The sequence below is a fragment of the Myxine glutinosa genome, chromosome 1 (genome assembly GCF_964187855.1).
Source record: "Myxine glutinosa chromosome 1, kmMyxGlut1.1, whole genome shotgun sequence".
Taxonomy (NCBI): Eukaryota; Metazoa; Chordata; class Myxini; order Myxiniformes; family Myxinidae; genus Myxine; species Myxine glutinosa.
This window is the reverse complement of record NC_136261.1, coordinates 269,207,599-269,223,180: the sequence shown is the minus strand read 5'-3', so window position 1 is coordinate 269,223,180 and position 15,582 is coordinate 269,207,599. Positions and strand designations below refer to the sequence as shown.

Genomic DNA, 15,582 nt, shown 5'->3' with positions numbered 1-15,582 from the left:
GATTCATATCCGGGGACATGGCAGGCCACTCCATATGCTCTACACCACGGTCAGCAAGAAAGTGTTGGATCATGCGAGCATGATGAGGCCGTGCATTGTCATCTTGGAAGACAAAGTTTCCTCGAAAGGCTGCACGAGCAAATGGAAGCAATGTTTCTTCCAGAATGGCCCTGTACTTGAACTGGTTCAGGTTTCCATTCAGAACAACCAGGTCAGTTTTGCCCCCTGCATGAAAAGCAGTCCAAACGGTCACCCCACCACCTCCAGCTTGGACTTTTGGCACTATACAATCTTTGTTGTAGGCTTCATGCACTTGTCTGCGCACTCGGACACGGCCATCTTGACGATAGACCAGAAATCTAGACTCGTCACTGAAGATCACGTGATTCCAGTGTCCTGGCTGCCATTTACGGTGCTCACTGGGCCACTGCAATCGGCGCTGGCGGTGTTGTCTGGTCAGGCGTGGCTTTCTCAGGGGACGCCTGGCACGATAGCCTGCTTGAACCAGTCGTTGGTTGACTAGCCTTCTGGATACAGGCACATTTGTCAGTTGCTGCCACTCAGCCCTAAGCCGATTAGCTGACTTGGTATGGCCATTGCGGACTAACTGGTGCAGCTGGCGATCATCCCTCCTTGTGGTTCTGCGGGGACGTCCTGGCCTCGGTATTGGAGTAGGGACACCCCTCTGAGCATTTCGTTTCAGGATCTTTGACACCTGACCTTGAGTGATGCCATACTGTCGAGCAATAGCACGCTGTTTCATGCCGTAATTTCGTAAAGCCACCACTCCATGACAAACAGCATTGTCGAGTTGACGGACCATCTCCAGAGGAAGCAGCAATAACTTTTGGAGACGAGCAGCAGTTGTTTTCCACTAATACAGAACGCAACAACCCTTGTATACCCGACTGTGAAGCCAATCATCAAATGTACCTGTCCGTACATTTTGCCAAGCCACCTGTGATATAATCCTGATGTTGACTTCTTGCTGCGACAGACAATCAGTGGCATGGTTCTTTTAACAAATAAATCACCAAAGTGTAAAAGAAACTCACCAGATTGATATACTGAGTTAAGAAAGTAAACCCAAGTCAAGAAAAAAAAAATATTCCATATTAAATGCCAAGTCTGTGTATGTATGTATGTATGTATATATATATATATATATATATATATATATATATATATATATATATATATATATATATATATATATATATATATATATATATATACGTATATATATATATATATATATATATATACACATACATATATATATGTATATACATACATACATACATATATATATATATATATATATATATATATATATATATATATATATATAAATATATATATATATATATTGTTACGTTTGTAGGGGGAGGGCAGTGATTACCTTGGTCCGGGTAGATTGCATAGGTCGTATGCTCCGAATGTTGTGTAGCCATCTTGATGTACATAAGTCAGACCGTATGTCGTGGAAGAACATATCTTTGTTCCCATCACGAGGGGTGGGGTTATGTTAATTAGTCAGGGATTAATGGTAAATCCCCTGTATGTAATGGCCTCTGTTATTTTTTCTCTGTTCCTTATGACACATGCATCACACACACCTGGCCAGGAAATCGCGCATTTACCACACTAAATAAAAACCAACCTGAAGCAGGACATTGAGCACTACCGCTGATAACACCGAACTGGTGATCACACAGGCACAGGAGGCACACAGGCACAGGAGGCACACAGGCACAGAACACGCCCCGAAGAGCAGTGATTGGTCCGGAATTTGGTTCAAGTAAGGATTGCTAAGATGAACTCGCTGATAGGAGTGGACACGGAGACGTCGTGAGATGACGTCAGAGCCTTGAGTCTAAAGGAACCACAGAGTTCTATAAATAAACAAGAGTGCGCACCTATCACGTGACCCTGTGCCGTTTAGAAGAGTGAGCCGCCATTACCAAAGAGGGCAAATCAGCGCTGTTTACGTCAGCTGGCCGCGACATTCAAAACACCGCAATGGTACAGTTTTGTTGATGTTTTACCGCATGTGATGTACTAAAGCTGCAAGAATATTGCTGCCAAAATGCCACATTCCTGTGCCGTTTGGCGTTGCTACAACAGAAGAAAACGACTGGGCATCCTCCGTCGTGCGAAGTCCTTCCTCGGCACACCTGAGCTCCTCACCACATACAAGGCTTTCATCCGCAGCTCAATGGAATACTGTTCTCCCCTATGGGCCGGTGCTCCTGCCTCACACCTAGCTCGGCTTCACGCTGTTGAAACCAAAGCTTTCAGAATTATTGGAATCTCCCGCGATGAAGCTATCTCTGAGGGTCTTTCACTCACTCACCGCAGGCAGGTAGGTGGTCTTTCTGTCTTCTACCGACTCCTCTCCGGCCTTGCACCCCCAGCTCTCTCTGTGCTCTGTCCCCCAAATATTCCTACAGGTCACACAAGATCTGCCAGCAACCCTCTGATGGTTAAACTGCCGAAATCTCGGCTCTCTGCTCACCTTCACTCTTTCATTCCTCTTTTCTCCCGCCTCTGGAACAAACTCCCTCACTCCCTTCAATCCCACTCCTCCCTCCAGGTCTTTAAAACAGCTGTTCACCACCATCTCTTATCTTCCCCCATCCAAAACCTTGATCTTTTCTACCCCCGCTAATTCACCCCAGATCCACCTTGTTTGAAATTCCAACTTCTTTCCTGGAAGTCCTGGCAGTGTCCATATGTTTTATACCTCTCCCACCGCCCCCTTCCCTTGCCCCCCCCCCCCAAAGCCCTCGCCCTCTCTCAGATCTCTCGATGTCTCCATGTCTCTCGGTCCCTGCTCTCAAATGTTGTGTTTGTGTCCTTCCCCCTGTCTCCCCATCTTGTCTACCGCTCCCGATGTTATATGTTTTATGTGTCGGTTTGTCTTTCTGTGTGATTAATGTTCGCTCTTTCACGAGCCTCGATGTTGTATACAAAAAAAAAAGAAAAAAAAAAGTGGGGATAAATATTTCTTACCACAAGTGAGTATTTCGAATATTTTTTTAGTGAAAATTGACTTCGTTTCTTGACTTTTCAGCACATAGTCGGTAGCGCAATGTAAGTCAAATGCACACCATGATGCATAAGCTTAGGCCTATTTCAGTCACGTCAGTCCGACACTCGGCAGGTAGTTTGACTATTTGATGACATAAATAAACCTTTCACAATCTTTTGGTCAAAGTTATTTCCTTGAAAAGTGACAGACTTTACTCTGAGCAAGCTTAAAATCATAAATTTCTAGTTAGCAAGAACATGAAGAACGGCAATGATTATGAATCTGATTGAATGCATGAATGAATGCATGTCATGACAACTGAATTCATGTTAGTTTAGCTAGGGCTTTATCGAAACTTACTTTTATGTCCCCAACTTCAGTCCATGCATGCAAGAAATCTAATTTATCTATCATAGCATGCCTGGATGTAGATTGGTAGAGATTACAAAATATTATAGGCCTAGCCCTAGACCAAATGAATGAATGAATGAATGAATGATCGTTTTTAAGGCCATTTTCCCCGCTAGAGCGGGGGTTAGCCTTGCGGGTCCCATGACAATCATGGTTCCCTGTTTGAGGCAATGTTTTTATGGCCGGATGCCCTTCCTGGCGCCAACCCTTGGTCGCCTCTTACGATGCGCAGGGATACGGTGTACCTATTCTAAACCGGGGTACACACCGGGATCATTCATCCCAGCAAGCTGGTACTCAATTTGCCGACCTCGGAAGGATGACAGGCTGAGTCAACCCCCCTGGTGTTAATTTAGCGATTGACCGGGATTCGAACCCAGGATCCTTGGATCCCAAGCCGGCACCATAACCGCTCAGCCAACACCAGGCTTACCAGACCAAATATAAGGCTATTATTACATGATTAAGCCCTTACACTCTCACACTTGTGCCAAATGTACCACGGAAGCAAGGCCTACAGTGGAAGGAGAAGGAGGGGATCGTGTAGGCATAATTGTGAGGTTTGGGTGAAGTTTTTCAACAGCATGGACACATGAGGACATCCTCCAATCTGTTGAAGTCAGTTCAGTTCGAAGTCCTGAATACCGTGCATGGTTCTGTCTTCTCAGATCTGAATGAACACTGCCTTGACCAATACTTGATGGAAGAAGATGATCATGTCACTCAGCTTATAAAGAAAATCGCCTCCTTATTCATTAGGACTATTCTTCATCATCATGGCAGACTGTACACAGAACGTTTTGTTCATGAAAATAAGCCACCAAGGAGACACCAACTGACAAAAACTATTTTGTTTTTAGGACAATAAATTATATCACTGTTGTGATGCTCTCCTGGGTACGGTACATATTGAAGTGCCTGAAAATTGTGTGTATCAGCAGAATGTGGCTGTGGATTTTACTAGATGCCTATTGCCTTTGACGGATGTATTGCTACAATAAATGGAACTGAGGAACATTTGGAAATATGCATGAACTTGAATCATGTGAATTGAATAGGCCGACACTCATGACACTGAATCCCTCAGGCTACACTAAAGTTACAGCATGACGGCAATCTCACGACGGACTTTTCACACTAACTCAAGTTCAGAATTGAGGGATCATTATGCTGTACTTTGTTGGATTGCATACTTCATTAGACATTTGAACCAGCCTTTGAACTGATTTGGTTTCCATTTTAGAATGATTGTTGAAGTGTTACCCCGGATTGTTGCATGGAATAGACTGTATTAGCTTACGAAGTTAAAGCTTAACTCACTGCATTATAACTGCATATATCGCCGATACAAATGACTTCTGTTCAAAGCTGTACATCGGCATTCAGCCCTAAATTGTCAATTTAAGGTAAGAAAATACACTCTTTTATCAAATGCATTTGTAGGAAATACTTTTTTCTTATTTATTTCCATAATTTGGCAAAGATAAAGATAGGTAGGGTTTCGTTCACGAGTGACAGTTTTATGTATTGTTTACATTCAAACTCGTACGCCAATGCATGTACATCCGGGTTATCCGAGCAATTTTTGCCCTCTTTGGTAATGGCGGACGTGCCCTCATGTGCGCACACGATCATAACGTTAGCGGTATAGGAACTGCGCACTCTTGTTTATTTATAGAACTCTGTGAAAGAAACGCTCTGTCCGACGTTTTATCTCTCCTCTCTTCTTCGTCCTCTTAAGTCCTGGCCTCAATAACGAACCGTCGTGTCTGGACATTTTCCTCTTATTCTTGGCTCGTGGTTTCTCTCTCGGCTTGCTCTGATTTTCGGGATTCAACGGCGAGTGGTCGGAGTTCATAGCGATCTTGTGCTGGGAGACGTGGGTGCTGGTGTGGAGCAGACAGAGTGGACGAGCACGGCCTACTCGCTTTGAGCTCGGCGGCTGGAAGAGCGAGCTGCGCGTCAAGGTCGTTCCCGTGCACAGACTTCGAGCCAACGAGCGTATTTCCGCGTGCAAGGATGCGGGGCCCGGGACGATTCCTGACGAGGTTCAAGAGCGGATTAGAGCTAATTAGATTAGAGCGGATTAGATTAGAGCACACAAACACATATTTATTTTCACAGTTATTTTTCCCATTGTTCGTATTTGAGTCTGTGTGGGGGTGCTCCAGTTAGGACTTTATTTTATCGTGCATCATTTGGTTATCGGCATTTCTTCAATAAAGCCAGTATTTTTGTACATTTTAATTCTGTGTCGTTGAGTTGATTGATTTATCCAGGTGCGTAGACGTCAGTTGGAAGCCGTCCAGGTAAGTTCATCATCCTCCTTTCCCTCGCGTGTAAAGATTACCGTCATTTTTGGATTGAACGCCTTGGAGTGAAGCTCGTTTGGTCATCCGTGTCACCCTGCGGTGTTCACTACAGGGTAGGCACACGACAATAAGGGTTTGAGTCAACCAATTATGGCTGGAATACCACTTGACAAATGACGTCATCATTATCACCCGACACAACCCACGGGAAGTTGATGACAAATTCTGTTTCCTTTTTTTCATTGAGCAGTTTAGATGTTTCAATTTTCCTTTAATCCAATATGGCTGCTAGACCATGTGTCCTAAGACATTGAAATTTTCAAACTATATTCCCAATGGCTAGTCGATTTTATATACAGTATGAAGTTTTGCATCGATCTGTTAATCGATTATTGAGCAAATGTTTTTTTAACGTTTATATTTTATTAATTTTCATTTTTAACCACTATTGATTAAAAAAAACATGTTGAAACGTTTGGGAAGTGATGCCAACCCCCTTAGTGTATTTACGTCAATGTACACATCTCATCAACGAATATCGTTGAGAGAGAGGAAGACAAATGATGAATTGCGAAAGATGATGGGAATAGAGCCTGTGATGGATGCTGTGAAGAGAAACAGATTGAGATGGTTTGGTCATGTGTTGAGGAAGGATGAAAGTGACTGGTTGAGAAGAGTGATGGAAATGAATGTAGAAGGAAGTGGAGGATAGGGAAGACTGAGAAAGACTTGGCTAAAGGTGGTGGAAGAACAAATGCGGGCAAGGGGGTTAACAAGGGGAGATGCAGAAAATAGGGCAAAATGGAGAAGATTGTCATGGGGACCGCAAGGAACACCCCGGCTCTCGCATGGAAAATGGCCTTAAAATGCCTGTTATTGTTGTTGTTGCTGTGTTGTACACGCTGCCGCATCTGTGTGCGTCCTTAGTAAATGAGAATTCATGGATATTTTAATTGTACTACATATAATTTGAGAAGGATCTAGGGAGTAAAAAAAAAATTCATAGTCCTGGGGAATCAGGTTGAGGATGGTACCACTATTCTCTTTTTTTTCTTTTTTTTTTGGTATACAGAGTCGAGGCTCGTGAAAGAGCTAACATTTATCAAACAAACAAATCAAACAAACAAGCAAACAAAGTATATAAAAAGGGGAGCGGTCGACAAGATGGGGAGAGAAGGGGAGGAAGCACACAAACACAACATTTGAGGGCAGGGACATCGGGAGATGTGTGGGAGGCAGAGGGCCTGGGGGGAGTGCAGGATAGGTATAAAACGCAAGGACACCAAGGACTTCCAGGAAAGAAGTCAAAAGTCACCTCAAAAAAGTGGATTTGGGGTGAATTAGCGGGGGTAGAAAAGATCAAGGTTTTGGATTGGGGAAGATAAGAGATGGTGGTGAACAGCCGTTTTAAAGACCTGGAGGGAGGAGTGGGATTGAAGAGAGTGAGGGAGTTTGTTCCAGAGGCGGGAGAAAAGAGGAATGAAAGAGTGAAGGTGAGCAGAAAGCCGAGATTTCGGCAGTTTAACCATCAGAGGGTGGCTGGCAGATCTTGTGCGACCTGTAGGAATATTTGCGGGACAGAGCCCAGAGAGAGCTGGGGGGGGGGGGGGGACAAGGCCAGAGAGGAGTCGGTAGAAGACGGAAAGACCACCAACCTGCCTGCGGTGAGTGAGTGAAAGGTCCTTGGAGTTAGCTTCATTGCGGGAGATTCCAATTATTCTGAACGCTTTGGTTTCAACAGCGTGAAGATGAGCTAGGTGTGAGGCAGGAGCACCAGCCCAGAGGGGAGAGCAGTATTCCATTGAGCTGCGGATGAAAGCCTTGTATGTGGTGAGGAGCTCAGGTGTGCCAAGGAAGGACTTCGCACAATGGAGGATGCCCAGTCGGCGACTGGCTTTGGAGGCCAGCTTGGAAATGTGGTTTTCCCAGGAAAGATCATGGCAGATAGTGAGACCCAAAAGCTTGAGTGACAGAACTTCTTGGAGAGGATTATTCAGAAAGTAGATGGGAGGGTTGTCCATTCAGTCTTTTCGGAGAGACATCGTAAGAGTGTGAGATTTGTCAGGATTGAAAGACATGTTCCACTTGTTTGCCCAGTCTGTGATTTTGTCCAGGTCTGCAGAGAGTGAGGAGGCTGCAGACTGCCGATCTGAGGGATGAGGAATGGAGCGGCAGAGAGTGGAGTCATCAGCAAAGAGATAGAGAGGATTTTCAAGAGAGTCAGAGAGATCATTGATGAAGACCAGAAAAAGCACAGGGCCCAGAACACTGCCTTGGGGAACTCCAGCCTGAACAGGAAGAGGAGATGAGAGAAACCCATTCAGGGCCACACGTTGACTACGACGAGAGAGGAAGTCCGCCAGCCATGCGTGGAGATTTCCATGGATACCAAAGGAGGAGAGTTTGGTGAGCAGAGCGGGGTGCCAGACCGTATCGAAGGCACGTGATATGTCGAGGGAGACAGCTCTAATTTCCTGTTTGGCATTGAGGACCTCCATCCATTGTTGAGACAGCAGAAGTAGCATGTCCAGAGTAGAGTGACCTGGTCTGAAACCAATTTGATGATCAGAGATCAAGCCATTGGAGAAGAGGAAAGATTTCATATCCGAAGCGAAGCGATATCTATGCAAATGTGTATTACGGCACTCTAGGTGAGGGTAATACAAGTCTCACTAAAATACACCAAATCTGGGCAAATTAATCTGTCCATACATATGGAAGAATTAACCCATTCATAAGGATGGCTTCTTTGCTAGTTTAGATTCATTTAGTTTGAAGTGCCATGTCACACATATCCGGTGTCCACAATTTTTCCCACGTACCATTTAGAATTTAACTTTATTTTTTAGCTCACCTGGAGCGAAGTTCAGGGGAGCTGATGCAATGGCGCGTTGTCCGTCCATCAGTCCGTCTGTCCGTCCATCAGTCTGTCCGTCCGTAAACACTTGAAACTTCTCCGAAACCGCTGATGGGATTGCGACCAAATTTGGCACAAATTATATTTATTGAGTTGTGACTAAAGTTTGTTCACAGCATTAAACAAAATCGGGGTCGAAGGGGGTTTACCGGGGTCAAAGTGGATCTAGGGTTGACCCCGCAAAATAGATATTTGCTTTTTCCTCTGAAACTACACGCACAATTTCGATGAAACTTGACCACAACCTTCACCACCCATGCTGTACCAAAGTTTGTTCACGGCATGAAAAAAATCTGCCCCTTTGAGGGTCTCGGAGGGGGGGTTGCCCCCCAAAATAGGTATTTGCTTTCTTCTCAGAAACTACACATGCAATTTCAATGAAACTTCACCACAACCTTCATCACCTGTGATGTACCAATGTTTGTTCATGGCATTAGAAAAATTGTGGTCTGAGGAGGTATACAGGGTTGGGGGAGGGCCGGAGGAGGGCAGGGGGATTGCCCCCCAAAATAAGTATTTTTTTGTTTGTTTGTTTAAGGTCTTATGAATATGTTGGTATGATTCTACATGCTGCCCTGTCTTCTCGCAACCATTGAAATTGGTTTAAAATACCTTTAGTCAGTGCATATACTGTTTATTCAACCAGGTGCGCGCCAGGGGTATTGCCCTCATGTTTTATTCTCCGCATACCCGTCACTCTGGTGGCAAAATATGCTGCCCAGGGGTACCACAGAGGATTTGAGGGGCGGAGACTTGAGGACAATTATACATTTTTCAATGCAAGTGCAAAAGTAAATGCTTATTTTTCCATCGATAATACAAAACGGAATTTATTTTCTAAAATTATAGTTCGATTTTTTTGGAAACGGATGAGGCACTTTAAAAAAAGGAAAATCAATGGCTCTACGTCCATTATTCTGCCTTCCCGCTGATGCAGAAAAACACTAGCACTCTCAATCGGGACTAGTTTTCCTGTCAACATGAGTAGTGTCAACATAACAGACATGCAATGTAACAGTGTGATAGAGTGACCGTGGAAGTTCAACAACAAGAATCCCTGTTAAATCTAATACACTGGTGCTGGTTTAATGTGTTGAACAAGGCGATGAACTGAATGTCTGTATATAATGGTACACAGTCTAACTTCACCTTTACAGAACCTGAACTGACAGATAGTTACATTTGGCTTCACTCACCAAATTATAGAATAAATTTTAAAATTCCACTTGTTGAGAAAAACTAAATGCTTGAAAATTTCAGCCAAATAAAATTCGATTAATGGGTCGATAATTTTACTACTGGCATTCAGAGGCTTAAACATCATGTGACTTTAGCCATGTAAACAGAAAATTAAAACAAATTCTCAAATATGTGATGAGAGAAATTGCCACTCACTGCCAGGCGTCCAAGGTCTGAGTTTGGTTGTCGAAGCACCCGACTGGCGAGAGAAATTGTCTGCTGCAACAGCTGTTTTACCGTTGGGACATCATCAGAGGACTCTAGAAAATAAATATGGATTTTACAAAGAAGGAAGGGGAAATAATGCGAGACGCAGAGCAGAGCATTTTGTCAGATCATCAAAAAATATTTGATCATATCAGCAGGGTAAAATCGAAGTGAAATATTCCTGAATATCGCTTAATGGCACCCCTGTGTACCTTCCTGAACCTTCAGAAGTGCTGCATGAATGAGGCAAGGCAGAAGGTATTGGGCCACCTCAGCAGGCTTTAAACCGGCCAAGAAATGGAGAACCTGCCGGTAAAGGACGGGTCCAGTCATATTGTCTTGTATCAACAGCATAACCTTTTTGAGAGTTTAATATTTTTTTGCATTATCGTCAGGAAATGATAATTTGACAAATCATCAAGTTTGTCCGCTATAATTTGGTATTCCGCTCAATAATACTACATAATAATTTGACAAAAATTAATAATTTTCCAGTTACAGTTATGTCCACACATTCACTCACTAGCCTGGTGTTGGGCTAGCGTCTAGGGTGCCAGCTTAGGATCCTAGGATCCTGGGTTCGAATCCCGGTCGATCGCTGAATTAACGCCAGGGGGGTTGACTCAGCCTGTCATCCTTCCGAGGTCGGCTAATTGAGTACCAGTTCACTGGTAATTCCCTATTTGTCGTAAAAGGCGACAAAAAGGGTTGGCGGCAGGAAGGGCATCCGGCCGTAAAACATTGCTTCAAAAAGGGGACCAACAAAAACAACAACAACCACGGTGCCCGAAAAAGGCCAACCCCTGCTTTGCGGGGAAAAATGGCCTCTAAAGGTGTTTTTATTTATTTATTCACTCACATTAATCATTCAACCCTCTCACTACCTCTGTGTGCCTTCTCTCATACCCGCTCTGCTTCACGTGTATCATCAAAGAGTCTCTTCTGGCGGCGTGCTGGGATCGGCTTGCACGATTCCCAAGCCTCTGCCCACATGTTCCCTGGAATGCGCATGCGGGCGCTTAGCTCGCCTTTCCCATTGCCATCCACTGCTTCTGTGTAGTCTCGTGGTGAATACCAGCGCACAAAATCATCCAGCAAGCACCCTGGGTTGGCGGCCTGTGAGGCACACACAGACACGTACATCGAAAGTGAATTATTTTCACTACAACAAGCAACCACAATACAGCACCACAATGCCACAACACAGCACCACAATGCCACGATACAGCACCACAGGGCGACGATGCAGCACCACAGGGCGACGATACAGCACCACAGGGCCACGATACAGCACCACAAGGCCACGATACAGCACCACAGGGCCACGATACAGCACCACAGACACATGATACAGCACCACAGGGCCACGATACAGCACCACAGGGCCACAATACAGCATACTGGTATTACAAATCAATCATCTTCCTTTATTTTATGATATGGAGTATGACATGTTGTGATCAATACAATTCCATTCAAAAATGACAAAAACTATAAAGCGCATTTCCAAGACTGTCAAAGACATTGCCCACCGAAGTTGGGCCGAAAAGGGTACTCCCGCCGAGAGGGCCCGCTAGTAACAACAAAGAATGTTAGTGGATAGTAACTTCTAAATAAAGGATGAGGCCTTGAATATTATCAAGATAATTTAAAAATATACATCACTGCATTCTGAAAAAAACAAATAAAAAACAAACAGGTGCCGCAAAATGATGAGGTAAGAATATAAAATCCTGATATTCCTGCTCTGTTGATTTGATAGTGTATATTGTTTGAAAGTAACTTGATTCATGGACAAATACAAGTTTAAGGAAAAATATATCACATTGAAAAATTCCGTTAAATAGAATTTTGACTTTCACAAGGCAATTTCCAATTGGAGGCTCGCTATCAGGATCTCATGGCAGTCACAGACGAAGAAGGGTAAAACTAGGGGGTTTTTTGTATACATAGTTGAGGATCGTGTTAGAACTATTAATAGTACACTGAATAGATCAGGGCGTAACAGACAAAAACATGATGCAAAACATGCATGCATGGGGTGGAAAAGATAGATACAGAAGGAAACTACAAGGAGGGAAAACTGGAAAATTGGAAGGAGGGATTTGGATGGTGTTAACAAAGATAGAAAAGATCATGGTTTTGGATCGGGGATGATCTGAGATTGTGGTGAACAGCTGTCTTGAAGACCTGGAGAGAGGATTGAGATTGAAGAGAATGTGGGAGTTGATTCCACAGGTGGGGAAAAAAGAGGAACAAATTAGTGGAGGTGAGCAGTGATCTTGGATTTAGGTAGCTTCACCAGAAGGGGGTTGATGATGGACCATGTAAGCCATGCAGAAACCTGGGGGAGACAAAGCACGGAAAGAGCAGAGGTTGCAAGACCAGAAAAGAGGTGATATAAGACAAAGAGACCACCGACCTGTCTGCAATGGTGAAGTGATAAGTCCAGAGACTCAGCTTCATCGCGAGAAATTCCAATCATGGGAGATTGTTTACTTCCTCATTAGCATTCAATCCCTTTCAAGAGGCAATATGGTGGGGTCATTCCTTGCCTTTCAAAACAACAGAACATTATACTGTGATCAACTCTATTCCCTCAGGAATCACTCAAAAATTGGGAGTGAGACACAGCACCTTGAACGCCTCCATGTCTGATAGCAGGCAGGCACTCTGCATGCGGGCCCGCAAGTGCGCTCCTTCTGCAGATGTTCCCAGCTTGGCTAGCACCTCCGTCTGCTCATCGAGAAGATCTTCTGTCATTGGGGAAGACTCCTGCACTCCCACAAAATCACCATCACCACTACCACTACCACCACAAAAAAAAAACGTAAAACAATTTTTTTTGGTCCTTTCCCTCAAGAAATTGGCCATTTTCAGTGTTGAACAATTAGTGTTATTTCAACATACCCCACTGACATTATCCATTTATTTCATGCACCGTAAATTATAAAGAAAAAAACCACAGGTTTTAAACAAAGTAAAAACTTTAGAAAGAGTAGTCAAGATTGCAGACCCTCGGCATGACTTGTTTTGTGTGATTTTGTGGTACATATTTTAAAGACATACTCTCATTCTAATTGTACCATATGTACATTATAGAAGTATTCACATTCTACTTTGCCATACATACTGTATCGACGTACTCACATTCTAATTGTACACATTTTATAGTTACTCAGTTGAAAACAGATAAAGTATACTACTGACTACCACTAAGATGGTGTTTGTGGCCTATGTTAACACATTCTGTGCAGACAACCAAACAGACAGATCCAAATGCAATACCCTCTCCTCTGGTGAGGGTAAATATGCGAGTCAAACCAACCTGAGTGATAGGAATGTACAATGGCGCACCAGATGCTAGCAGGATAAGGCTGCTGTGTAGCTGGCAACGACCTTCAGCCTTCTTGGGGTTTTCCTTTGCTGGATCGTCCCCATCACTATTTACAACTTTTAAGGATTGCTCTCCTTCTTCATCCCCACTCAACTCACTCTCACATTCATAGAACTCATCCTCGCTGTCCTCACTCCAAGAGTCCCAAGATCTAAATCCGGGAGCATCTTCTGAAGGACCAGCACTGTTCCTGTCTCGCCTCTGTCGACCCCCAGTGTCCTTAGCTGACTGCTGCTGGTTCTGCAGTTCTTCACGATTCCTCCTCCTCTCAATGCAACAGTTCAGCATCTGGCAAAGAAAAGCAAAAAGACAGTTGACAAGAAGGTGCTACAAAAATGAGCAATCAGAGATCAACAGGCAGATATGTTGGTGCCATAAGAGTAAGGCCTTCTGATCTTTTTCCTGTGATTTAAACATAGATACCATAAAATTACCAATACCACAAAACTACCAATCAAATATGCTTACAAAGTCGCATGTCAGCATGGAAAAAAGACACCATTTTCCCAAATCAAAGAGTTATTGTTAACCACAATGAAATGATGCTCTTGTGGTTTATGCAAAGTGGATCACAGACATCCCGAGGGAGTCACCGAGGCCTGCTTTTCATCCGAAAAGTTGAAAACATCGTTCGAAATATTTATTTTGAAGGCAAGTTGTTCCAAATCACTTTGACCTAGGATTGGTATTTCAGCAGCAGAGTAGGATACTGAGGAAGGGCAGTTTCGGCCAAGTGAGGGAGCGCTAAGGGATGTGCAGATGTTTGAATGGACGCACTGTTACTTTCCATTCAGAAGTTATAGGGCCCAAGGTTGACATTCATTTGTTGTCAGGCAAATCCATTACCTGAAATTTTTGGTGCAACAAACAGCAGCTGAATTCTGGAGGGCCAGGATTCAACCTGTACAAACAAAAAAAATATGTGACATACTAAACTTTGGACAAAATACAATTTTCTGGAGCTGGACAGAGACAAACATTTTGTACTTTTAGCAAAGCAATTCAAACAAGCTAAGAATATCTGACCAAGAACATGAATCCACCAGCAACCTATCCACATCAGCCTCGTTAAAGCAGGTATAAAAGGTTCAGATACACTGTGTGTGAGATAATAACAGGTGACAACTCAAGCGCCAAAGTTACGAGTCATAAAGTCAATACTTATGAATGGCACATTATGAAGGTTGCTTGAAAAGCAATGCCTCTTATTAAAATAAAACTTGTGGTACAACAAAATTGTATCCTGTACAAAGTTTTAACCTGGTCTCTTTTGTTCTGTTTTGAAAGATGACAAGAGAGATCGAAGATGATGTGCGCTGATCTTCATTGGCATTACAAAAATGAAAATGGGACATTTTACTGAATGAATTGTCACAGGCGATGAAGCACTAGGTCGTCACTTTATACTTGAACCAAAGTATCTGGTGATGAATCGGAGTCTGTCAATGGTTCCATCAGAGATGAATTAAATAGAGCAAAATACATGTAAAACACCAGTGATGCATGTTTCGCAATCACCGTGCCGATGACATGGAACACGTTCCTGGATGAACCCAAAAACCCAGGCCTACGGCACACTTCCACTCTTTCATCCATTGCTTCTCACACATGTGGAACCACCTTCCTGAGATTACTCTCTTCTACTTTCCCCTCTTACACTTCAAGCAGGAGGTGCACCGACATATTATGTCATCCCCCATCACTACCCACAATCGTTTTTAACCATGCCTAACCCAACCCTCTTACTTACAGGTTACTGTGTTTCCTCCCTCCTCTTTTTCCTATTTTCCTGTTCATTCATTCCCTTGATGAATGTGTCCAATTGTTCACACAATGTCATTCGTACCATCCATCACCTTACTCTTCCATGAGCTTCGATCTTGTAAAGAAAATGATACGGCTAAGTACATCAAAGGCCATAGTAAAGATTGGCTGTACTGTGCCTACGTATAAAATCCAACCCACTCTACAGCTCAGACCTGGCATCTTGAGACTTCCACATTTTATCCTTGAGAACTGGATTCCATATATAGCAAGAGAACTATCAACCCCAATTGAAGTACTG

The 15,582-nt window shown here is 43.5% G+C and overlaps 1 protein-coding gene across 1 annotated transcript in view; it reads right to left on the bottom strand.

The window, feature by feature from the left end:
- RAB3GAP1 (RAB3 GTPase activating protein catalytic subunit 1) overlaps positions 1 to 15,582 on the bottom strand; it is an 87,420-nt gene that overhangs the window by 4,302 nt on the left and 67,536 nt on the right. Inside the window, exons 16-21 of the mRNA XM_068131591.2 lie at positions 14,364 to 14,418; positions 13,449 to 13,805; positions 12,758 to 12,895; positions 11,027 to 11,236; positions 10,333 to 10,426; positions 10,070 to 10,173 (exon numbers count right to left, since the gene is read on the bottom strand). Of these exons, the coding sequence (XP_067987692.2) occupies positions 10,070 to 10,173; positions 10,333 to 10,426; positions 11,027 to 11,236; positions 12,758 to 12,895; positions 13,449 to 13,805; positions 14,364 to 14,418 (958 nt within the window). The remainder of the gene's footprint in view (positions 1 to 10,069; positions 10,174 to 10,332; positions 10,427 to 11,026; positions 11,237 to 12,757; positions 12,896 to 13,448; positions 13,806 to 14,363; positions 14,419 to 15,582) is intronic.